General features: G+C 39.8%; 3 protein-coding genes across 3 annotated transcripts; 2 read left to right on the top strand and 1 right to left on the bottom strand.

The window, feature by feature from the left end:
* Positions 1-196: 196 nt before the first annotated feature.
* On the top strand, positions 197-5415 carry LOC109473671 (tRNA-dihydrouridine(20) synthase [NAD(P)+]-like). The gene is made up of 15 exons (XM_019773627.1): positions 197-334; positions 576-621; positions 814-908; positions 1078-1121; positions 1259-1319; positions 1429-1476; positions 1679-1744; positions 1921-1991; positions 2146-2232; positions 2437-2605; positions 3033-3154; positions 3731-3877; positions 4171-4258; positions 4402-4475; positions 4657-5415. Exons 1-15 carry the CDS (start codon positions 197-199, stop codon positions 5033-5035), a joined length of 1635 nt encoding a protein of 544 aa, XP_019629186.1. The 3' UTR covers positions 5036-5415.
* A 3591-nt stretch (positions 5416-9006) lies between these two features.
* On the top strand, positions 9007-24940 carry LOC109473681 (lysophosphatidylcholine acyltransferase 2-like). Its single transcript, XM_019773637.1, has 13 exons — positions 9007-9187; positions 9796-9926; positions 10228-10451; positions 10861-11034; positions 11334-11392; positions 11796-11830; positions 12016-12070; positions 12229-12311; positions 12730-12855; positions 14020-14170; positions 22607-22705; positions 23136-23277; positions 23493-24940. Exons 1-13 carry the CDS (start codon positions 9083-9085, stop codon positions 23669-23671), a joined length of 1563 nt encoding a protein of 520 aa, XP_019629196.1. The 5' UTR covers positions 9007-9082; the 3' UTR covers positions 23672-24940.
* Positions 14563-18353, bottom strand: LOC109473674 (protein trapped in endoderm-1-like). Its single transcript, XM_019773629.1, has 2 exons — positions 16871-18353; positions 14563-16516 (listed from the first exon to the last, which is right to left on the bottom strand). Exon 2 carries the CDS (start codon positions 16238-16240, stop codon positions 15227-15229), a length of 1014 nt encoding a protein of 337 aa, XP_019629188.1. The 5' UTR covers positions 16241-16516; positions 16871-18353; the 3' UTR covers positions 14563-15226.
* Positions 24941-25811: the final 871 nt, after the last annotated feature.

Here is a 25811-nt window from a genome sequence, read left to right as displayed (position 1 = left end):
CGCAGAGAAGGAATTCCGACTTATTTTGCCGAATAGCTTGCCAAAACTAGTGTAAATTACTTGAATAATTGACACTGTTGGTACCAAAGTACAAGTGCATATATCTGAATTGCTCTGCTGGGTAATTTTTTTGTATTTTACCGAAGATCTCCCCAAATTTGTTGGCGCCCCCCTCCCACCTTTGAAAGTGTGTAAGATGACTTCTACCATGGGCGGTGCGAGCAGCCGACTGAACTACGCCAACAAAGTGATGTTGGCTCCCATGGTGAGGATAGGCACGTTACCTGCCCGGCTGCTGGCTCTGGAGTACGGCGCTGATGTGGTTTACTGCGAGGTTGGACAAATAATTTGCTACATGTTACTTGGTAGACATAGGAACTTTAACGCGTTAAACATGCGTGTACGTGTACGGTGTGTTTCAATTTTGTTGTATGAAACGAAATGATGCTGAAAAACTTTTAACATGGTATAAAGTAGTAGCAACAAATTTTGTGCAATGAAAATACTTGCTTCACAATTTGCTATGAAAGAAAACTTGTGTTCTAATTTACGCCTTCCTTTCCTGTGGTTTGCAGGAACTGATTGACCACAGTATGCTCCAGTGCCAAAGAGTTGAGAATCGTAAGTTTGTCCTAGTAACCACTAATATGTAATGTTAACATTATCACACATTTAGTCATTCAGAACATAGCTATTGCATACTATTGCATTTGTAAATGAAGTCTTATGATGATCAATATCCTATGACATAATTTCAGACTCCGTTTTTAATTATTTTTTTTTAAGTAGATTGTTCTTATTTCCTTTTGTTAGAACTCTTGGACACCATAGACTTCATCAAGGAGCAGGCCCACCACCCTGTGTTCAGGACGTGTGCCAAGGAGAAGGACAGGGTTGTCTTTCAAATGGTTAGAATTTCTCCTATTTCTCCTTATATCACATTTATAATTGGTCAGAAGTTAGTCCATTGTCAAGTAAGTTATCCTATGTAAATATCACGTTTATAATTGGTCAGAATTTAGTCCACTGCCAAGTAAGTTATCCTTTGTAAAATATTTATTATCCTTGTTTCTATAGGGGACAGCAGATCCAGAGAGAGCTCTGAAAGTGGCAAAACTCGTGTAAGTAATAATGTGCATGTAACATCAAGAAGGCTTTATCAGTTATAGAACCACCACAATAACAGACAGAAATACTGAACACACCATCAACATTAAAAGATTTCATTCTGTTAACAGCCACTCTTTTTTTGTTACAGGGAAAATGATGTAGCTGGTATTGATGTGAACATGGGGTGTCCAAAAGAGTACTCCACAAAGGTGCATAATTTTGACAGTAAATTTCAGATTGCTGACTTCCTTTTGATACTGTTCATGATGTTTTGACTTACTGACGTTGTCTTATAATGCTCATTCTAACATTTTACAGGGAGGCATGGGAGCTGCTCTTTTGTCCAACCCAGAGAAAATTAGACAGGTGATGAAATTTTCTGCTGAAATCATTTCAATTTCATTTCATTCCATCTGTCTATTTATATACACTTCAACAATGGAGAAACAAGTTAAAAATTTTACACACATATGGGATGGCTGCTCTCTTGATTTTAACCAATCAACCCATGTTTATTATTGGACACCATGCATTTGTTGACTGTGTGCCTTTCCCTTAACTGTTGTAGATTCTGACAACTCTGGTGAATGGTGTGTCCATACCTGTTACCTGCAAGATCCGCATCCTCCCTAAGGTGAGGCTTGCTACTTTCTTTGACCAATCAAGAAGCATGGAGACGATTGTTTTGTAGAAACCCCACAATCTTGAAGCATACAATCAATAGTGATAGTTTACAAATATATAGTTTTATTAGTCATTCATTCTCATAGTTTGGTCAACCAGTTTCCCTATTACTTGTATCCCCTACAGCTGGAGGATACCCTGTCCTTGGTGAAACTGATAGAGAGTACGGGTGTGGCAGCTGTAGCAGTCCATGGCAGGTGTGTAAGGTTATGTATACTAGTATACAAGCTCAGCGACTGTTTTCTTTTGTTGTAAGATATAAGCAAGATGTCCTTTGTAACTTGTATGGTGAATAATTTAAACAGGTCAATTGTATTGTTTATTGATAAGATTTTTTGTCTGTAATTGTAGATACAAAGAAGAGAGGCCGAGGCATCCTGTCCATCCTGATGCCATTAAAGCCATTGCAGAAACTGTGTCTATACCTGTCATTGCAAAGTAAGGAAAACTTGTCTTGTACTCATTTTTTGTATTATCGTTCATCATCATTGGAAGATAATTCAAATTCTATCACACTGCAGCCATTGTTCAAGATCAAAATAACATGTCCTATTAACTTTGTAGCATGCAGAAGAATAGCTACCTTATCCCCACTTGTACCAAAAGAACCTGAGACTTTATCTGTTATCTCCACATGTATAGTGGTGGATCAGGGGACCAGATCAAGCGGTATGAGGACCTTGAGAGGTTTCGTGAGGACACGGGCGCCTCGTCTGTCATGGTGGCGCGGGCTGCCCAGTGGAACTTCTCCATCTTCAGACCAGACGGCATGCTTCCTGTGGACGATGTTATCAGGGACTATCTCAGATATGTGAGTTACCTATAATGTATTTACTTGGTCAATCCCACTATGAGTTGGGGGTTGGAAAGCTGTCACATACAGCTGTATGTATATTTTCTTTAGCAAGTCATCAAGCTCTATACATTTTTGGTGATAATGAAACATCTGTAAAGGTAATAATATAGTCTGCAATATAGTAATTTAGTTAAGGTGCAATCATTTTCAATATGTAGATTATGTAGTAGCAGAACAATGTTTAATATGACAGGAATGTTAACTTATGTACATTGTACATTGACTTTTCTATCTCTTGTAGTTAGTCTGTAACTACTGCAACACTGGGTAGCTAATGGAATGTATCTGCTGTATCCAGTAGTTTAGCAATTTCAGATCTTGCAGGTTTTTTTGGTTATGCATTGCTGTGAGTTGAGTCTTCTTACCTCATAATTTCCCACAGGCTGTAGACTACGACAACGTGGCCCTTAACTCCAAGTACGTCCTGCAGCAGATCCTACAGGCTGAGCAGCAGTCACCACGGGGACAGAAACTACTGGCCACACAGTCACTCAGGGAGATGTGGTCAGGGCAAACCCTTCACACATAGGACAAACTACATGTAGTGACAAATGAAGTGCTCGAGGTGTTGCTTATGTTGTCTATGTTCACCTTGCATATGCCTATCATCATCTTGTAAAACACTGAAATGCAGTGAAGATGGTAATGATGAATGTTGCCTGTAGTTGGTTAGCCTGGGTACCATCCTGGTTAGTTTATGTCCACTCCCACAGTTTATGTCTGCTCCCACTAGCCAGGATAGTACCCAGGCTGTTAGCAGGTTCCAGTATCATAAAATCATTCTTTTACCCTTTTATGTCTGCTCCCACTAGCCAGGATAGTACCCAGGCTGTTAGCAGGTTCCAGTATCATAAAATCATTCTTTTACTCTTTTATGTCTGCTCCCACTAGCCAGGATAGTACCCAGGCTGTTAGCAGGTTCCAGTATCATAAAATCATTCTTTTACCCTTTGGACAACACTGAAGAGTGTACAACAGCTTACTCTAGTAGTTTCTTTCAATATGATTAATTTTACATGATTGTAACTTGATGTTTTAAAGCTGTACGTAGACTAATATATTTTCCTTCCTTATTTACAGTGCCTTGTGGGATGTAGTAGACTACTATGATGAAGTTCAAGTGAGGAGACAGTCTAGGAGGGAAGAGTTGGAAAGGAAAAAGGGTCTGTCTCGACATGAACCCAGACTGGTGGATGGCATCTACACCATGCATGTAGAGTACATCAGGTACAGATATTTGCCCTTCTCATATTCAATATGGTGAGAAATAGTTAATGTAGGTTAGGTGTGACAGTTGGTGAAGACAAGTGTGATAGAATACATGTACATGTATGTTGAAAAACATAAAGGATTTTGGACCTCTTTCAACCTTCTACATGTACCCACAAAAAGTAGGTAGCTAAGTTTTTAACTAATGACTACATTTTGCAAATCTCTCGGCTGTATTATCATAGAAATGTTTAGTCAACCTATGCTAGTCATATGTTTATTGTATGTATGTCATGTTTTTTCTTGTCCAGGAAAGAGTACCCTTCTGCAGTCAGCCCCAAGACAATTCTACTGGACTGGAGCAGGAGGGAATATCTGCCTCAGCCTACTTATCTAACAGTGAGGAACATTTTTTTTTCAGTGAACCTTGCTTTAGGAACCGTTTGTGCAAATTAAATATGTATCTTACATTTTGGCACCCAAATTATATTTAAACATATCGTTTTTGGGGAATGTTTATTATTGTATGATGATATTTGCAGGAAAAGCACCGATCTGATACAAAATTCCACTCTGTTGTCACGGTGGGTGATAAGAAATATGCATCCAGTTTTTGGTGAGTTGTCATTTTGCATAAAACTTCAACTACATCTACTATTATGTTGTATTTACATGAACTCCCCTCCCTTCCTCCCTTTCCTTCTTTGCATGTATACTGTCAACCAATTTTTTTAGACATTGGCACTTGAAATGATTTGTTGAACTGTAACACCAGTACTTTTGTGATTACACCACAGGCACAAGGCCAAGAAGCTTGCTGAACAGGCTGCTGCCAGCGTCTGCTTGAAAACACTTGGTCTACATGATGGAAAGTTACAGGGCAATACCATGGAAGCAAAGGATGATGGGAAGAGACATGCAGAGGCTCATGGGAAGAGCCCATCTGTAGATAGTCCACAGAGAAAGAAGTGCAGGACAGAAGAGGCTGAGACAGGAGAAAAGGCGGATGCTTGTAATGACAATGAACCTGAGGTAAAGACAAGAGGTGAATCAGAAATACAGACAGATGCTGAGGCAAAGACAACTGAAGATGTCCAACATACTTTAAAGGCTGCTCACAAAGTCACACAAAATGGAAATGTTGATGCAGAGAAATGCAATGATTTCAAAAGCTGACACTGTTTTAGCACCACTTTTTTTTATATCTTGAATTATTGTGTTCAACTCTATTTGATATTTATCTAGCCATTGTGCTAATGTAACGTTACCTGTTGAAGAATAAACATTGTAGTTCTGTTTTTTTACCTGGCCTGTGCACGTAGGCAGGCAGGCAGGTTCTGTTTTGTCTGTATTACAAGAATACATGTTGTTTACAACATTAACAGGGTATAGTTAGTTGTACACAAAAGTATCCAGCAAACATTTTCAAGGACCGTAGACTAAAATCAAAATGACATTGGAATTCAGTAATGATTTTAAGATATTATTTCAAATAAACCAGTATAAATGCTGCATTAAATACTGCTCAACTTGCTTCTATATGCCAGGATCACTTTGTCACTGCTCATTAGTCGGTAATATAAATTATCCAGTAAAACTTGTCAGCACAATGGTTCATCCACTTGGTCAATCATGGAGGGCCATGGAGAGATTGCAAGAGAAAGGGACCAACAGAGGATCTCAGGAGGGAGGTGGAGAGAGCAGATTGAGAAGAATAGTATTAAACCCAGCTGAAAATGGGAGTTAGTAATGCGCTGAAAAAATTATTGGACATGTTTGTAGTTGAGGGAGGAGGAACTAGGACCTATTAAAGGTGGTTACCAAAGTTATTACTGCACTCAATACTCCTCTGACTGAAGAAACGTAACTTTATGATAACCTTCGAATGATTAGCAGCACTCCGGATCCGTCAATTCTTACACCAAGGAGGTTATCAAAATACAAGTATTTAACCTCCTTGATTACACGTGATCAATGGTCGAAAGACAAGTCAAGTTTCACTTTCCCGCCTTTTCTTGATTACCCGTCATGCCATTCGGACAACATTCGTCGGTCACGGAAGCCAGGCCCGATTTTACCGGGTTTACGGAAAACCCTGGGCTGTCTACCTTACCAGGCTACCTTACCAGTCTACCTTGCCTGTCTAGGACGTCAGGCTACTGAACTCCCCCCATCCACAGCCTCACGAATGGCAAGACTTCCAAGCAGCTGCGCCCCCTGGCGGAATGTATCAGAATTGCACCCACTACTTTGGCACATGCGTGTGCACAAACCTTAGGCCTGACGGCCGGTCGCCCCGAAGTGGGTGGGGGGCATTAACCTCCGGCCGAGTTATTATAAACAAGAAATCTACTAAGGCGAATAGAAATATAAAACTGAACAAGATATTATATCTTATTTTAATTTTTTCTTCTGGAGTTTTAATGAGCAAAAGGTAATCAACATTAAGAGGGAAACGGATCTCGTGGTTACGTTGAGAGCGCGCGGGTCAGAGTGTGTATTGTATCAGAACAGGGTGAACTTTTGACCTTTTGTGCGGGGGCAGCATTGTCCGTGACGCACATCTGTAGATAATCTTGGGACTGTACGATATTTACCGGGGGAGGAGGGCTGGTGCAAAAAGGGAAAAACATTTCTCCATGGCCCTCGAGCTCCCCCCTGCTCAATTTTTTTTCAATGGCCCTCCCCCCAACCCAAACAATTTTTCGGTAATTTTCCATATGATTGTCTCTTTCTCTTTCTCCTTCCGAAAATTCCCGAATACAGTACACATCCTGATCTAAGTACGCACCCCCCGATTTGGGGCTGGTGGGAGACAAATATCATTCATGTCTGAAACGTACGCACGGGCGGTACCACTGTGGACATGTAGTTCCAAAAAAAAATTCTTAAAAACTAGATTTATGCCGTGTACTACGTGATTGTATGGTAACTTAGCGGGAAACGCTTCGGCCTTGTTTTCACCGCTGGCCGCAGCCGACTTGCAAGACGTCGCCACCGCGAGGTAAGGCAAGTCCGGCGGAACGTAAAGCTTTGGATCCCGGAGAGTGTTGGTGATCAAGCAAGCAATAGTCAATAAAGATTTGTGAAAAAAAAAGACAATATTTAAATATTGATTCTATCTGTAACGGGGGGTAGTTCAATGCTGCTGTACAAGTACGTAGCTTTGTTGTTTTTAGAATACGAAATGCGCCGAACACTTCTTTAATAGCGCCCGCCCGATCGACCCATGGAGAGAAACAATCAAACGGGCGGATAACTGGGCGGAGTATTTGGGTGTAGAGGTGCTACCGAATTTAAAATTTCACACCGAAACCAATACTTATTACACAACAACTAAAGACTACTGGCGATTCCGAACAGGAGAAAGTGAAAAGTTTGACTGCGTTTCAAGTACTAGTAATCTCGTTATGTGATAGATGTTTTTGTCACAAAATCAAAGGAATAAACACTCCAAGGGAATATTAATTTGTACTCCGTAAAACGTATAAGTACAGTCTGTACAGAGGAAAGAAAGACTTCCTTCGATTCTCGGGGCTGTCCTCAGTGCTGCCACGGCTCTGTCTTCTTCAGCTGTAGGTGTCGGCTCGTCAAACACCCCACCCACCGGCCGGGCGGTAAGATTTTAACTCCGCCCCTATCATTGTAGCTTGCCGAACAGTCGGGTCCCGTAGGAGTACATCTAGCTGGAATTTTCACCTCGTACTGGCTGGTATAGCCCGCTACAAAGTAATCTCCTGTTGCATTTATCAAGATTTAAAAATATTTGTGATATGAAGTGAAACATGGATAATAACTTCTGTCAACTGAACCTTTGAAACGGCATGGGCATAATATTTGTTGAAGTTCAACTCAAGCCGGAAGTGCATTTAACTGACCATCAGTCGAGGCACGACTGTTGCGTTACGACGAACAAGAACGTTCACGCGGCTTGCGGACCATTTCAAATATTACCACTCATAACCCTTTTACAATTGTATATGTACTTACGGGAGGTTATTTTTTCGGCCGGGGTTCCACTGAGATCGGCGCCGGCTGGCTGGGGAACGATCCTGTCGGCATGACAAAGCGCCGGGCGTCATTGCCAGTGACCTACATTTTCTTACCATGGGTGACTTGACTTCTTCTTTTACCGCAACTTAGTGGCCCTTAGTGTCAATATTGGCAATAGTCAGAGGAAATATGTTCATTTATTGAAGTTTAACTTTATTTCCACTCGTCAATATTCTTATCTAAAAATGCTATGGACGATCGAAGTCGCTCTCCGTGCCGATGTTCCGCTATATTCCTGGGTCGTCCTTGGATTTGTGGGGGGAAATCTCAAACAAAGTACGCATCCGGACTTTGGCAACGGCCCGAGACACTTTTGGGATTTTTAAAAATTTAAAAAGTGCGTACTATATTCTGGAATTTAAGGCGTATTTCTTGTAATTCTGTACTACGCAACGCCATACATTTTACAAAACTTTTTCGGTGGCCCTCCCCCCTCCAGGCCGATTTTTTTTCGATGGTCCTCCCCTCGGTTAAAATATTTTTCCATGGGCCTCCTCCCAGGCCAAAAAAAAAATTTCAATGCCCCCCCCCCAGTGCACCAGCCCTCCCCCCGGTAAATATCGTACAGTCCCAAGATTATCTACAGATGTGCGTCACGGACAATGCTGCCCCCGCACAAAAGGTCAAAAGTTCACCCTGTTCTGATACAATACCAAGGACATTGGACACTCCGACCCGCGCGCGCTCTCAAAGTACTGGTAACCACGAGATCCGTTTCCCTGTTACTGTTGATTACCCTTCAGAAGAAAAATTAAAATAAAATATAGTATCTTGTTCAGTTTTATATTTCATTCGCCTTAGTAGATTTCTTGTTTATAATAACTCGGCCGGAGGTTAATGCCCCCCACCCATTTCGGGGCGACCGGCCGCCAGGAGCGCGATTAGTCAGGCCTAAGGTTTGTGCACACGCATGTGCCAAAGTAGTGGGTGCAATTCTGATACATTCCGCCAGGGGGCGCAGCTGCTTGGAAGTCTTGCCATTCGTGAGGCTGTGGATGGGGGGAGTTCAGTAGCCTGACGTCCTAGACAGGCAAGGTAGACTGGTAAGGTAGCCTGGTAAGGTAGACAGCCCAGGGTTTTCCGTAAACCCGATTTTACCAAAGCTAGTGCAGTTTAAACATCGACTTTCCAATTTCTGAATGCACACAGTCGTGTTAACATAGCTTCAACATGCCTGGAAAATTCCAGCTCCCACGACAGAAGTCTCTGATCGCGCCTATGATCAGAAATCCGTTCATACATGACCTTCGTCTTTCAACATGGGACAAGATCCAGGTAAGCACCGCCCCCCTCCCACAGCGCCGGAATTTTTCAAGGTCCAGAATCCAGATATATACAATGTATTACGGCAACAATGTAAGATTACATTTGCTTAAGGATCAGAGGACGACAACTGCTTCACTTATGTGTATGGAATTACCAAATAAATTAAAAATCTTCATAATCCTACATTGTTTTAATATGAAGAGAGTCAAGAGACAGATTAACGTTAGTTACAGATAAAATTTATTATGCATGGTAGTTTTTTTAATCAGAAAAAGAACAAGAAAGTTTTTATATCTTTGTTGATGGCAGCATCATTGAATGAAGGAACCAGTTGTCCATTTTATGTTGTGATGCCCTAGACAATTATTCCCTTGACAACTGAGTAATTAGATGAACAAACCTGGTAGCTAATTCCCTTGTTGACTTGTAACCACTAATCTACTATAATGCTGGTCAAATAAAAAGGTGATAGGGGGCTGTGTAAAACAGAGCAGCTTGTCCTTTACATGTTACAACTTAGAACTTACATTTAGCTGTCAAAAAAATGTTGATTTACATTGTATATCAGTCATTTTCTAATTTTTTACATGTTTGTATTGTTTTTGGCTTTGTTACAGATTGCAGTTGGAAGTGTGACAATAGCCCCAATACGTTTCCTGTTCCTGTTGCTACTTCTGGTACTGTCATGGCTGATAGCAATCATTGCAACTGCCGGCATGGACACATCCAAACCCATGACTGGCTGGAGATTTAGTAAAAACTTCCTTTTCTGATGTTTATGTGTAACATTACATTATACATTGTAGAGTGATTCTTTGTTAAGAGTTTTGTACACTGCCTCAAGGCATAACACGGGTCAAAAGAAAAATGTACAAGTAGTACGTAACAAATTTGGGTGTGTTTAATGTTCCATTTTGTCCAGCATCAATGTTAAAAACTACTTTAAAAAAATGCTACAACATTTGAGAAGTTGTATTCCTGACAAAGATAGCCAAGGAATTGTAACAAATTTTCAAGGTTTGCTTAATTTTTTTCTGTATTTTTTTTACCAGGTTTTGCAAGAGGGTACTCGCTCTTATGGGTCGCATTATGTTTTTCTTCATGGGCTTTCACAATATTAAAATCCGGGGGAAGCCTGCCCCGTCTTCAGAGGCCCCCCTCATGACTTGTGCTCCACATTCCACCTACTTTGACATCATCACCATCTTTATCGGAGAGGGATTGGCCAGTGGTGTGTCACGGAAAGAGAATTCTACCATACCTTTGATAGGAGGTAAATTTTTATATACTTTAATGGTGAAAGACAGTCTGTTAACAGAAGCAAGTTAATACCTGTATCAGGCAGCCAACAAGATTTTCAAAACCTCTAACACAACAAAGTCTCATGAGGGTCCTCCATTTCTATGTCTAAATTGTATGAATAAGAAAGCCTGTGTGACTTTATTCAGTGTTGGAAGCATGTTCTTCACTTTCCATACACTGCAATTATTTCTTAGCACCAAAAGCTAGCTCACAGTACATGCTAGGGCTCAAAGGCACGTCCCCCAATTGTAGAAATAACTCCCATTCCCATACTAGCAATTTATTAAAATCAGTCAATGTGAAGTGTAGAAATGGTACCAAAGTCTCTAAATCGTTCTGCCTTCTGGATAATTGTTGTTTTCCAACCGTGGCATTTCCAGCCCTGACAACATCCACCCAGCCAGTGTTGGTTGACAGGGAAGATCCAAACTCCAGAAGAAACACCATTGGGGAGATCAAGAGAAGGGCACAGTCTGGAGGTGCATGGCCGCAGGTCATCATCTTTCCTGAAGGCACCTGTACGAACCGGTCCTGTCTTATCAACTTCAAACAAGGTACCTTATAAAATTACATAGTGCTGCCATGTGTAGGTATTTTATGAGAACATTGCTATACTTAGATGCAAATTTTTCTTTGCTGTTCTGAAGATCAAATACATTGTACTTTATAGTTTTTTTATGTTCCTAGAATTTAGATGATGTAACGCTGAGATCATTAAAGGGTCAGATATGTATGATTAAGGTTACAAGTTCATATTCAAAAGCTAAGACTTTAAATAAGTTGCCTTGTATTAAACAAAATGTAGATCTACAGCACAAAGGTAAATAATCTACGCATGTATTCTTCTTTATAGGAGCATTCTTCCCAGGTATGCCTGTTCAGCCAGTAGCCATCAAATACCCAAACAAACTGGTGAGTGTAATAATGTTTCTATTTTGATTCCTTCCAATAACATTCTATATACTATTACTAGTATATTCTGTGTTCATCTCATTTCACCAGCCAAAAATTTACTTTCAAGTACGATACATTACAACATATATTTTCATGGCAAGAACATGTGCCTTATGATTAAGACAAAGGTAACAATTACAGATTGTGTTGTCTACATTCTCTTGAGACCAAACCAGCTTTGCAAGCATGAGGCTGATTTATTTACATGACAAATTTGTTGTTTACACCCTCATTTTCCATCATCATCATTTTCCATGGAGAGGTCACCTCGACCTTCTTATTGGAGTCAGATTTTCAGAAAAACCAAATGCTCATGAAAAGCATTCTTGTCATGTTGTGAAAATGATTTGGGACGTTCCAGGACACAGTTACATGGACTTGGCAAGGGCCTGGAGGGTGAGTATATGCTGTTAAACTTAAACATGATATAATATTGAAATTCATATGCAAACCAAATACTTCATGGTGATATGGCATCTGCTGCATTTATTAGCCCTATTACTTTCTAACTATTGTACATTGTTGTAGTAAATTGTACATGTACAGATACATTCTGATTTTTCTCACTTCTTTCATTATAGATTGACAATCCTTTGGTATACATTATGTCAGTTCCACAACAGACTGGAAGTGGAGGTATGTACATGTATTTTTCCATGTCTGCTGTAATATGTGTTCACAATGTATGTTTAGTCACATGTACAGTGTGTATCAATTTTTAAGAATTAAAAGAAAGGTTCACATGGCATGAAAGAAGGAGATTTTGACTAAACTTCATCCTTTTAATTTTGCAGTTTTTGCCTGTGTATTATCCAAGTGAAGAGGAGAAAAAGAATGCCAGGCTATATGCCATCAACGTGCGGGCTAAAATTGCAGCGTAAGTGCCAGGAAACTCTCAATATCTCAATATACACTGTCCTATCTACATACTGACAACTAATTCAGGTTTGAGTCAACAAAGGTGTTCTTTCTACACATACAGAATGTTGGTAGGGTGCATGGTAATGATCATCAGGGCTCTAAAGACTTATTAGTCCATATGTACCTTATAATTAGTGCAGGTAAAATTGGGGCTGTGCGGGTATTTCTTATGTTTATCTGCACCTAAACTGCACTGGTCCATGTACTGAGTTCATATGTTTTTGTAGGTGTATGTGGATTTTTAGTTCCTGTATTGCCTGTTATTGTTGACTGTTGATTGTTGACTGTTATTTTCAATGTTACCTGCACCAGTGCAGGTATGTAGATAAAAAAAGAATTTGGAGTCCTGATCATGTTGTAATGATTTCCCCCAGTGTGCTGGATATCCCCATCACTGACCACACGTTTGATGACTGCATGCTGATGGTGGCAGCAGGGAAGAGTGACATGCCCATGGACGCAGGGCTGGTGGAGTTCCAGAAACTCAAAGAGAAGCTGGGGTAAGTTGCTATGGGGTGAAATTAGGCTCTCTTGATATCATAAAATTTGCTGGATGGTTCAATTGGCTAGAATAATAGCTTGTACTTAACTCATTTTGCAGGAACTAAAAGAGGCAAAACAAATTTTCTTCTTTACTCTAACAATTGAATATCAACATTAATAACATGACTAAGTCTTGTACAATTTTAGATTATAATGAGGATCATTTTACAGTACTTTATAACAATACAAGCAGGTCATGTACCTTAGCCATTAGGATCAAAGACTTTGCAAAAAGTGTTAGAGCCCAAAAGGCTTTTCTGTTTGAACCTTCCAGTTGGAGGATTATTTTGGTCAGAGAATAAAGAAACTTAATGTGATTTTTTTCATAGTTTTATAGTTTTACTTTATTTTGATGTTATCTTTCTTGAATCTGATAAACCCTGCTCTTTGTTTTAACAGCAAGGTACTTGTACCAAGTGCCCAACCCCAAGGTCCTCAAAGGTGCTGGGACATTTGGCTCCTTTCATTTTTCCTCACTCCTTGAAATTTGATTGATTCAAAAACTATACTAACTACATGTAGCACGGCTTGGATTGAATTAACATGCATGTGCATTTCATCAAATTTTCTAATACAGTGACTCCCCTACTGTTTGCATCTTAAGTCATTTTGCACTCAAAGATTAGCTCAATCTTTTTTGAATGTTGAAAAATAAGATAAACAGAATCCAACATCGAAAAGAAAATTGTCAAACCCTGCTTGCCTAAATTGCGATAACCATAGATTTAATTTTTTGGAATTGCATCAGATTGATTCTTTTTACTGTTTTAAAAGCCACAAAGTATGCTTGCAAACTCTTATACTCTTATGTATTAATAGTAATAAAATGATTCATGAATTTCATGATATGATCAGCTTAGTGCAATCAGCAGAATCAATGCTACCTGTTAGAAATTTGAAAATAAAATGTTGTAAAAGTTGAATAATTAACAGTTAAACCTTTTTTATTACTTCTTACACAAATTAAAGCCAAGTGGCATCAACTAACAATAAATTTGACCATTTCCAAGATTATGAACTAAGACATACGTGTACTCTTGTACTCTTGACTATTTAAACTCTTCCCAAAAAATTTGACAAGGTCCAGATTTTGAAGATATTTTGTTCCCTTTTGTGACCAGCCTTAAACTGGAGGACATGCGCCAACTACTGAAGAAGTACAGCAGCATTGCTGGCAAGGAGTGTGGGGTGATCGGCATTGATGACTTTGCCAAGCACTTGAACCTGCCTGTCACAGAGCCTCTGAAGGAGTTGTTTGCCATGTATGACAGGGTAAGTAATCTGGTGGTAAGTGTGGTCAACTATACTGGAAGGATCATGGCATAAGTCAGAAAATAGAAAGAATTTTCCAAATCATGAAAGAAAATGATGATTTGTATTTAGAAATCTAGAAAGATGGAAAGAGAAAAATTTAATTTGCATCCTTGTTTCAGTATACGTGTGTACGTGTGAACTTATGATCCTTCCCAGATGTACATTTACATTGTACATTGTTGCTTGTGTTTCTTTTGTTGCCAGAAAAATTTCTTGTGTAGCCAATATGAATTTAGTGCACATTAGAGTAAGGTTACTTTTTTAATATTCTATTACAAAAGTACAGACATTGTGGAGACAAAACATGTATAGCAGTAATATTCATGAAAGAAACACCACCGGTACTACGGTACTTTCAAACACTAAATCACATATTAAACATTCTCAAGTGTATAACACTTATAGACCAATATGTCACAGACATTAAGCATTGATAATTTAAACTCAAAAACCCTTAATTAAATGCGGTTGTCTTCCAGTTGCTTGTCAGTTACAACCACCAATCACCTGTCAGCAGATTATATCTTAGCAGACGATAAACTGGATAGTGAGTCATAGTTCCTCAGTTTCCCTAAGAAACATGTTTTGTAAGCAAAATCCTCTTTATAATCCTCTTAACAGCTTACATGTGCTGCTAAGCCCAATGTAAATGGAGTCTATATGTAAGCCTAGGCATCTTTGTGTCCCGTGAGATATGGCAGTGTCCTGGAGGTTACAATGTCATGGCCATGGCCAGGTCACAGCTAACTTACTTTACAGATAAGGTTATTGATAATGTACGTGTACCTTATTGGTATCTCAAACATACAAAGTGAAACCTGCTCTTGCCTCAGATGCATGTAACGTTACATTATTATACAGATGAATTTACATTTGTTTCCATTGATATGTACAGTATAAGTAACATACAACTCAGAGCCTGACAAAAGTAGGAATAAATAGGAATAAAAGGCTAACTAAAGTCTGGCCATGAATAGCATACAAGCAGGTTAACTGATGGATCCAACTGATTGGTTAATCATTAACTCCTGAAGACACACTGTGCATGGAAACGTGTGTGCTTAACACCGGAATGTTTAGAGATTTTGAGACATTTGAGAAATGATGTGAAGGTGAGGTTAGTTCAGCTTGACATTGGCAATGTGAAGTTTGGCCCTGTTCTTGTCTCAGTTGCTTCTTTTCCTCCATTGGTTGTCCCTTTTCTTCCATTGGTTTCCCCTTTTCCTCTTGCATTCTTGTCTCCATCAGATTCTCCTGTGCCTCCATTGGTTGCACCCCTGCCTCCATTGGTTGCACCCCTGCCTCCATTGGTTGCCTTTGTGTCATCTTTGCTTGTACTTGAGTCTGTTTCACAAACAACTTCCAGCAAGCTGTTCTGAACTGCTTATTTGTCAGAAGATACACTGCTGGGTTCAGAAATGCTGCTGTCCAAATCAACACCCAACAAAAGAAGTACAGCTCATATGGTTGTTTCACTTCTTTGTCCACGGCCTTGAGGACAGTCATTGGTGTGTACACTAACAAAAGGGCCATGGAAGAGATGGTGAATGTTTTAGCTAGTCTTGCTTCCTTCTGTTCATGAATCCTGTTAATGTTGACAGCTGTAGTGATCATGACGTCTTTTATGTTGTTATGACTCTTCTTCACATACCAAAAAATTCTACCTTGGCTGTAAGTGGTAATAACTAACACTAAGACTAGAGCCACGACCCCTACTTTTGAATTGCGGCAGTTCAAAATGGTACATTGGAGAGTCTGTGGAAAATGGTCACTGTTGCCAAGACAGTACACAGTGAAGAGGGCAAACAGGGCAGGCAGTACCCAGAGGAGCACAATCACTAAGAGGTTTGTCTTTCCTTCCGGAAAGTTCTTGACGTTGTGAACTACAATCAGGTACTTCAGGAAGATAATGTATGTATTGTGAGTTACCTGTATGGCAACAAGAGTACCTGGGATATAAGCATGGATTTGACACAGCACAGTGTTCCTAGCAAGGTTGTTAATGTACCTATCAATATTCAGGGGCATCTCAATCAGGCTGAATGCTAAGTCTACAGCAGCTACGCTGATGACAAGTGCATGAGTCCACTGCTTTTTTGCTTGTTCAGTTTCCAGGAGACTATGATGGTTACGATGTTTCCAAAAACTCCAAAGAACATGAAAAGGATGGCCGTGGCAGTTCCCACTGGCCCAAACACTGCAGGCATAGAGGCAGGAGGGACTGTAACTGTGCCATTGTCTGTTGACATGTTGGAGACCACTGCAGACGCCATACCTTGTATGATGGTTGCTGTCATGTAATTGCTGAAATGACAGTACCAAGGACTTAGCTCAGGCTTATGAATAATCTAGTTCTTGCAATTGGCATATGAAATGAAAAATACAGCTAATCAATGCATTACCAATATGTACTACACTAACATTACTTTTGTAATTGTTATGACAACAAACTCATTGTTCCTTTCTTTAATTTTATGTAGAAAATAGGAAGACAATGGAAATATATATGAAGATGGACTATGAGATGGTCAAAACAGAATTATCAAGGAATTTGAGATGAGCCCATGTGAATTTGTCAGCACATTTTACACATGACCTGATGAGGATATATACTTGCACAGGGAGTGTGCATTGAGTCAAATTATGGCTAAATCTCACCTGTAATTCTTCAGCTCAGACTCTGAATGACAGCAACTGTTGATCAACTTGATACTGTGGTTTTCCTTATGCTGCCAGCTCAAAGGCTTACACTGCACGATAAGCTGGCATTCAGTGCTGACAGTGCTGGATTTATCCCCTGGCTGCAATGTAGTGATCCATTTCCATAATGCCTTGGTGAATACAAAGACTAGAATTCTCTCTGCAAAGGCAGTTGGGCTGGGCAGAATTTGATTGTCTCAGGCACGTTGAGAGGTGAACAGAATGGCTGGGTTACTGCCGAGAACCCTACATTAGTCATGAGGAATAATCCTGTCTTAGCCAAATTGTCTTTCCGATCCAGAATCCTTGTTGACGTCAGTATGGCGTCACGGCCGATTTGCTTTAAGGATTACTTGCAATGGAGTAATCCTACTGCAAAATGTAACAGGTGACTGGATGATCAAAACATGCTCTTCCACAGGAAATGAATCTGTGGACTAGACACCGCATAGTGACACTTCCCTGGCAACCTTTCATTGTAATGCACCAACAGTACGTACCATGTATGTCAAGCCCAATCCTTGCTACGTAATCATGCACCTGAGGCCCGTTTAGCTTCTTAGAAACCCAGGGTATATATATATATAGTGTTGGGGAGGAAAGCTCTGCTAACTCTGATCATCATACTTGTCTACTCAACGTTTTCTAGATCCGTTTCCGGCACAAGCAGGGAGCTGCCCTCAGATTAAAGACAAAAGAAGTGGTAGTTAGTGTGTTTTTGTCTGTGTTCCCTTGAGAACAAACCAGCTTTGCAAGATTGAAACTGATTTACATGATAATGATAAATTTGTGTACTTTTACACGGAGAAGTCACGATGACCTTAAGAACACATCAATCATAACAATCTTATAGGCCCCTGTTGTAGAAACACTTCAAATTCAAAAGTCAATGATACAATGTAAGTTGAATCTACATTTAATCAATCACAATGTATTTGTCTAGAGTACAAAAGAGCAAATGGGTAGAAAACATACAAATAATCTTTATTTTGGTCCAGAGTACTGGACTACAAGTACATTAGTTCACATAATGTGTTGGTTGTGTTTTGGCCATAGATTATCACTTGAAATATGATAGAATGGAATTTTGATACATATTGCATTCTGTTAATAGTTCTTTCCCTTCCTACATTATCTTCTATAAGCAGCAGCATACATGCACTCACAGTTTTTACCTCAACAATACACATACAATATAACATACAAGTATAAACATTGAATGTTGTAACATGATATGCAGTGGTAACTATCTATCAGTGCCACATATTTTATTGCAAATGTTCTTAACAGTCTGTAACATGGGGATGAAAGTACACAATGTAGCTCTTATGTCTCATAAATAAGTTGAAATTTATTGACACCTAATAGTAATACATTTAACATACATTGTATATACATGTCTTTATATCATACCCGGGCCGCGATAACGTTCGATAACGGGTTCTGGACCGGGCCGTACTTTACGGTACGGCCCGGTCCGGAACCCGTTATCGAACGCTTCCGTGGCTTCCATAAAACTATTCGAACGCGTTTCTCCCTAACCGTGTGTGCCGCTTTCGAAAATTCGAATACAGAATCCGGACGTTGGAACTGATGTTGTTGCATTTGAGGGTTTGGGGGCACCAACTTTTGGCTCATATTGCATTGAAAGGCGCATTTTCTTGGGTGGGTATGATACAAATAAAATACAACACGGTGTATTCCGCATCGCCCTCGGTCCCGGCCCTCCCGCCGAGTCGGATTGCCCTCCGGCCTGTGGCCGTCGGGCGATCCGACCCGCGGTCGGGCCGATACCTCGGGCGATACGGAATACCCTGTGTTGTATTCTATATGTATAGGCTAGGACCCACTTGCAAGTTGGTCTGAACAAGGAGGTTAAATCCTTCATATGATTAAACTTAGGTGGAGCGTACCAGCTAGTTAGTAGCTAACATTATAATATAGGTCTTTAGGATTTAGAAGTTAACTTTCTTGTGACAGGTTATGTTCTTCAGTCTGAGAAGTTTTTATGCTTGTCCATTGAATGTTTTGAGATGAAATTGTGGCCTTTGAAAAATCTTTTGTTGTTGATATTAGATCAGGTTTGCTAGCCTGTGACTGCCCTTCTGCCTCTGGTGTTTGCTCCTGTGCCTCTGAATCTGATGGTTGCTCTTGTGCTTCTACATTTTCCTCCATTGGTTGCCCCTTTGCCTTTGATTGTCCCTGTGCCTCTTGCAGTTGTCCTTGTGCTCCTATTGGCTGTCCCTTTACCTCCATTGTTTGCCCCTGTACCACTTCTTGTTGTCCCTGTGCTGTCATTGGCTGCCCAGGTGCCCCCATTGGTTGCCCTTGTGCTCCCATTGGTTGTCCCATTTTCTCTAATAGATGGATCTGTTTGTTGATTGGTTGGACCTGTGGCTGGTGTTTACCAGGCACAAACAAGTTCAGACAGGTTTTTCTGAACTGTTTATTTGTCATGAAATACACCATTGGGTTTACAAACGCTGCTGTCCAAAACATTGCTGAGCAGAAGAAGGACAGCGCAGGTGGCTGTTCCATGTCTCTGTCCACAGCTTTCAGGACAGTCATTGGTGTGTATGCCAACATGACTGCCATAAAAGTGATGGTGAATGTTCTAGCCAGTGTGGCTTCTTTCTGTCGGTGGATCCGATTGATATCGTTGACAGTTGGTGCCAGGTTACAGTCCTGTATGTTGTTATGACTCTTTTTCACATACCAGTAAATCCGACCTTGGCTGTAAATGATGGTAACAAACATAATGCCTAGAGCTCCCATCCCCATTTTTGAATGCCGACAGAGCTTAACAGCGCATCGAAGCAGCTTCGGACTATACTCAACATTGTTCTCCTCAAGGCAGAAGACACCAAACAAGACAAACAAGGCTGGCAGTACCCAGAGGAGCACAATCACTAAGTAGTTTGTCTTTCCTTCTGGGATGTTCTTGACATTGTGAACTACAATCAGGTGCTTCAGGAAGATAATGTATAAAGTGTGAGTCACCTGTATGGTGATAGCAATGCTTGGAATGTAGGCATGGATCCGACACAGTACAGTTGAAGTGTTCCATCCAAGGTTAATATATGTGTCAGCACTCAGGGACATCTCAAACAAGCTGAATGCTAAGTCTATGACGGCCACACTGATGACAAATGCGTGAGTCCACTGCTTTTTTTGCTTGTTCAGTTTCCAGGAGACTAAGATCGTCACAGCATTTCCAAAAACTCCGAAGAGAAGGAAAAGGATTATGATAATAGTTCCCACTGTCCCAAGCACTGCAGGCATAGACTCAGAGGCAGGAGGGACTGTACTAGTATTTGTGCCATTGTCTGTTGACATGTTGAAGACCACTGCAGACGCCATACCTTGTGTGACAGTTGTGCTCAGTGTAAAGCTGTAAAGACAGTCCAGAAGGTTTAGTCAGACTTATTATTCTGCCTTTTAAATGTGATCAGATCTGACAGGTGATGGCATTGCACCAAGGCATAGCAAGGAGTTCCTAATGCCCTGATGAAGGCCAGATTTTAGGTTTGTACTGGGATACCAGGTACCCTTATTTTCATTAACTTTGTATGATAAAGACAGCTACTTTTAAGACTAAAAATGCTTGTCAGGGTTACTAGGTAAGTAGTGGAAGTATTCCCTTTTCAATTTTCTCAAGAATCTAATTCTGCTGCTTTGCCTTTGACGCTAATAGTAATAGTAATGATATTGATGATTCTAATTTACATGTACAGGAAAAGTGAATTAGTTGCATATCTAGATCTCACCTGTAATTTTAGCTGCTACACTGCTTCACCACCGCTGCTTACATGTTGATTCCATGTCAACACATTAAGAATGCATAAAAAATCAGTTGCCCCTGCCTCCTTCCTGTCCAGGTGTTGTCTCCGTCTCTGAGCAATTGTCAGCCTGTGGGCACACAGTAGCACTCAGCTGCCCCACAAATGTAGTTACACCGCCTCTTGGTCAAGATGTTGACTGGAATTCTATGTTCCCTGTCAAGGGACAGTTGAGCTGTGCAGAAGCTGATTGTCACATTCAAAGCCTGGATAAAATGTGTGTTTTGCTGCAGACTAGCAGGCAAAGCCAGAAATCCTACAAATTATGAGGTGCTGATCAGGCCTGATCCTGTTTTATACAGGCTGGCTGGCGTCAGTGTGATGTCACAGCACACATACATAATGTGCTTCTGCATGATGATGAAGGATTATCTTTGAAGGAGTAATCCTGCTGGAAGTGGCAGCAGCTGGCTGGCTGGGTGATCACAGGATATTCATTTCCAGTAAATGGTTTTGTAAACTGCATCTTACATGGCAACCTTTCTTTGAAATGTGACCACAATTACTGTGTCAATCCTGGAATCCTTGGTGGTATGACATTGTGCACCCAGCTTCCAGTAGTAATGTAGTCTACATGTAGTCATAGAGAGGTGATTTACATGTAGATTATCAATTAATTTGTCTGCTCAGATGTCCCCAAGTATTGACTGCCATCTGATTACCGGGGTAAGAACAAAAGAAGTAATTATTGTAACAGTGGTGTCTTTGTTCTCCAGGAAGAGAAAACTAACCAGCTCTTCAAGTTTTCTACAGTTGTACCTTATAGTATGTTATGTTATGTTATGTTATATTCACTGTACTACAGCATACTAGTACTTGTAAAAAAAAAAAGTAGTACGATCTTTTTACAGTTTACAAGCCTGTAATCCTATGATGAAGGAAACCTCCTATATTGCTTGGAGGGAGATACTGGGTAGCAATTTTGAAGGATATTCTAGTTTGTTGTGACATCACAGAATTACTGGTATCCTAAATAGAATTTGAAGGCATTCTTGAAAACATTTGATCAGATAACTTACCTAGCTCCATCCATTGTACTAGATGTTAACATTATTCCACAGTTGGGCTTTGCTTTGCAAAGCTTCGTCCAAACATGAAGGTTTTCTTCTAAATGAAAACTCCTCTGGCTAAAAGTAAGCTAACACTGCTACATTAATTTGTATATGGCAGAAGTAATTAACTGGTTTCCAATTACCGTTTACTTTTGTGTTGGCAAACATTTTATGCATATAAGGTACATATACTAGTACAAGTACCTGGATTGCAGCAACTGTACATGTTACCATATGGTGTGCTTTGAATAGTGATCTTTTTAAAGCCTGGGTCAAATTTAATATTTGAACAAAATGATAAATACAATAATGTACTTTACTTTCTGTAATGGCTTACAGAATATAAGTTATAACCAAATGCAAAATTGGTGCACTGATGTGCCCATTTGAAGTGTAAAGTTACATGATAAATGCATGTATCACTTGTCGTCTGTTGACAACTTGACAGTGATGTACATGTTCATACTGAGGAGGCAATGAATTTTGTATGAATCATGCAGGATTAAACTGTAAACACCATAAATTTAAAGGAACATTTTTGTCAGGGAATGAGTGATTTTCTAGTTCTATGATTTGCTGAAGTCCTATTTTCCTGTTGGAAATTATAATCCTATTATAATAATGCTTTGGAATGACAGGTGAACTTTCAAGCTAACAATGAATTTGGTAAATCCTTTTGCCACTTGCAGAATTGTGTTTCAGGTATGGGAGAAGTTTGAAGACAATTCACCCCAGTCTCCAGACCTCCACCATGATGCATGTAATCATTGCTGTTTCCTGTATTACATTGTATTTTTTGACAGGATGGCACAGGAAAGATTGACTTCAGGGAGTATGTCATTGGCCTGTCAGTGGTGTCCCAACCCGCTAACACAGATGAAACCTTACAGATGGCTTTTAAGGTAATGATTCCAATTCACAAGTGGACAATAAAAATAATATCTGTTTGTAGTGTTTTTGATTGTGATGGTGCTGTTGGTATGACATGCATGGGTGTGCAGTTTAGATATTACTTTATTGACCGGTCAATTGTGTTTGAGGATGATAGAACTACTGTGCACTATAAAAGGTAGCAGTATTGATAGAAAAACACTACATGTACTTGCACTAGTTACATGAAATGGCCTAATGTACAATTCTTTAAGTTTGAGGTACTTGAGTAGTAGTCTTGCCCGACTTACGTTTTGTAAGTTTTTATGGCGTATATACATTCAAATATGAAATGCAGAAGTAGCATGATTTTTTTTAATGAGATGGTTACAGTGAAGTGAAGTAGATTAATAGAAATATCAGAGTCGTCTATTATCTGAAGATGACCTCTGTTCTTCTTAGCTGTTTGACACAGAAGGCAATGGTAAGATCACAGAAGAAAGCCTGGCAGCGATTTTGCGCAGTGCATTCAACATGGAGAAGATGGACATTTCCGATCTCTTCAGAGCAGTGGACACAAATGGGGATGGGTTTATTACTTATGGTAAGTACCAACTGATGTATTTATGACTTGTGTAAACTTTTATATTTCTGCAGTCTAAAGTTATTAACAATGTGCTAATTTTCTATTTTAAATTAAAGCAGGAAAAGATTTAAAGTACATGTAGCAAAATAAGAAAGTTAAGATACAGTGGACACACATTTGTATTACTGAGATTGCTGAAATTCTGAATTTCTTTCCATCTTTTCCCACTTTAGATGAGTTTGAAGCTTTTTCCAAAGTCCATCCTGAGTATGCTGGTCTGTTTAAGACCTACCAGGATCTGAAGCGTGAAGAAGAACTAGCAAGTGTTGAAGAAGAGATGGAAAATCTTGAAGAGGATAGCAGTAATTTGGAAGTGTCGGGAAGTGCGTTGGAAGGCAAGAAGGATGCTTGACATGTGTCATAGTCACTGGTGTACTGGGGCAATATTTTGTCCCTTAGATGTTGCCACACTGCGGTAAAAATTTAGGAAAACTTTACAAGTTTCTACAAAGCAATAAGCTGCTACATGGGCAGCAAGGCTCAAAGAGTACAATATACAGGCTTCACTATATATTACTACAGCTATTCTCAGACTTCTATTCCATAAAAGAATTGAGACAATGAGAAAAAGAAGTCTCTTGTTTTCAGCAAGGCTTTGTACATTGCTGTGCACATTGCAGTTTTTACTATATGATATTTTCTTGCTTTGCTTGCTTTTTAAGGTTATTTGCAGTGCATATACATTGAGAAATATATATGTGTTTTGTTGAAATGACTGAAAAAGTGCTACTGCTGCTATTTAACTTTTTATTCTTCTTTAAATTAGTGTTCATTACCTAAGTTTAACTTTGCAAAGAAACGTTGTGTTGGAGTAAATGTTGCGCTTATTGTGTAAAAGCCATGTAGTTAGTGGGGCTGATAGCCCATGCATATATAGTTTGATACTATTGCCATCTTGAGATAAAACACAGGGGTATTGTCTCAGAATATAACTCTACAGGTGAAGTGCGGTTATACTGGCTATACAGATACAGAGAAGGTATACGTCAATAAATATATATATATATGGATTCAGTCAGTCTGCAAAAGGTTAAGCTACATGTAGAATACCGGTAGTATTTACAGTTGTATTTCCTATAACAAAACAAGGGGTAAGGGAGAAGTGCAACAGCCTGCAACATTACAATGCAAACTAGCTTCTGCAGTCATTGAATCAGTTCCATAACTTTGACCATACATATACCGGAATGCAGGTTATGTCAGGGTGGAGACTTATTATAGAAACACCACATTTTAGCCCTTGCCATTGTTTTTATGCTGATGTGATGATATGCACTTTTTTCTATTTTACGATCATTATAGATTGTATATAATGAGTTTCGAACTTTGATGGTTCTGATTAGCAAGCCAAATACAATGCACAGGGTGTGTATACATTTTGCAAATACATGTGCACAACAGAAATATACTGTATGTCTGGGTTAGACTTCTAACTCAGAATTTAGTTTTAGGACTAAGGCATTATTAGTAGCATTGTTTTATACAAAGCATGTTGTATTTGTTTTTGAAATGTTTGCATGTATTTATATAATAACATGTATCAATGTTTTGAGGGTTTCCAGGTTTTTGTCACTGCAGAAGGTTATAAGGAAAGCACACAATAAAAGGGAGCTATTTTGTATACCAGTATCTTCTTTTTTCAATCATTGGTTGCTTTATATATCCGGTACCATGATTTTTTCGAGCGCTGCGGAGCGAAAATCTGGATGGCACCCAGGCTACATATCTCTAACCATAAACATGATTTTAAGTATTATGAGTCTTGTTCTAGCCACCTCAAAACTAAATTTGCTTTTCAAATGGGTTACTTTATTGTGTACTAGGGCATCTGATGTGAAGCTCCTTATTAATATATACGATTTGTAGTGCATGTGGTCTATGCTCTTCCCCTATGTTCTAGTGCTGCTTACAGTCACTTTTTTTTCTGAAAAACGTCAAAACTACCCATCAGTAAGACATAAGCTCCTGCGTGAGCCCTAATAGACAGCTCACAGCAAAAATCTGTTTTGCAAATGCGTCGTTTCACTTTTGACTAACATTTCGGCTGACTTGGAGCTCAGCCATTAAGTAAAGCTAGCGGATTGCCACACGGCCAGCAGTTGGAAAGAGTAGAAATCGGCCAAATAGAGAGATAACATGCCGGGGAGTTGGTCCGCTAGAGAGTTCAGTTTGCTGCGTGAGGTGGCAAACTGTACTCTCTAGTGGACCAACTCTCTCTTTGGACAATTTCTGTTCTTTCCAGCCGCCTCCCGAAGTCTGGTAGAGGCTAGGTTGATGAGTGTGAAAGGTTGATCCCTTCATCCAGATCTAAGACAAGCAGGAAATGAAATACCCTTTCAGGGATGGTTTCATCTTTGATGCGCGTAAGTCGTTTTGAACCGAGGAGTGATCCGGCAATTAAAGATGGGCACAACACCTGGGTCCCTCTGGAAACCAATGGAAAGCCGGAAACCATTTGACTTTTCACTAACTGATATGACGGCATAGGCTAA

This window comes from Branchiostoma belcheri, unplaced genomic scaffold (genome assembly GCF_001625305.1).
Source record: "Branchiostoma belcheri isolate BF01 breed outbred unplaced genomic scaffold, Haploidv18h27 scaffold3, whole genome shotgun sequence".
In the NCBI taxonomy this organism is placed as follows: Eukaryota; Metazoa; Chordata; class Leptocardii; order Amphioxiformes; family Branchiostomatidae; genus Branchiostoma; species Branchiostoma belcheri.
This window is presented reverse-complemented; position numbering and strand designations above follow the sequence as displayed.

Coding starts and splice junctions, on each gene's coding strand:
- LOC109473671 (XM_019773627.1), top strand. CDS start 197: ATGACTTCTACCATGGGCGGTGCGAGCAGCCGACTGAACTACGCCAAC. Junction 2,233..2,436: donor TCTATACCTGTCATTGCAAA/GTAAGGAAAACT, acceptor CCACATGTATAG/TGGTGGATCAGGGGACCAGA. Junction 3,878..4,170: donor ATGCATGTAGAGTACATCAG/GTACAGATATTT, acceptor TTTCTTGTCCAG/GAAAGAGTACCCTTCTGCAG.
- LOC109473681 (XM_019773637.1), top strand. CDS start 9,083: ATGCCTGGAAAATTCCAGCTCCCACGACAGAAGTCTCTGATCGCGCCT. Junction 11,035..11,333: donor TCTTATCAACTTCAAACAAG/GTACCTTATAAA, acceptor TCTTCTTTATAG/GAGCATTCTTCCCAGGTATG. Junction 11,393..11,795: donor TCAAATACCCAAACAAACTG/GTGAGTGTAATA, acceptor GGGACGTTCCAG/GACACAGTTACATGGACTTG.
- LOC109473674 (XM_019773629.1), bottom strand. CDS start 16,240: ATGCCCCTGAATATTGATAGGTACATTAACAACCTTGCTAGGAACACT.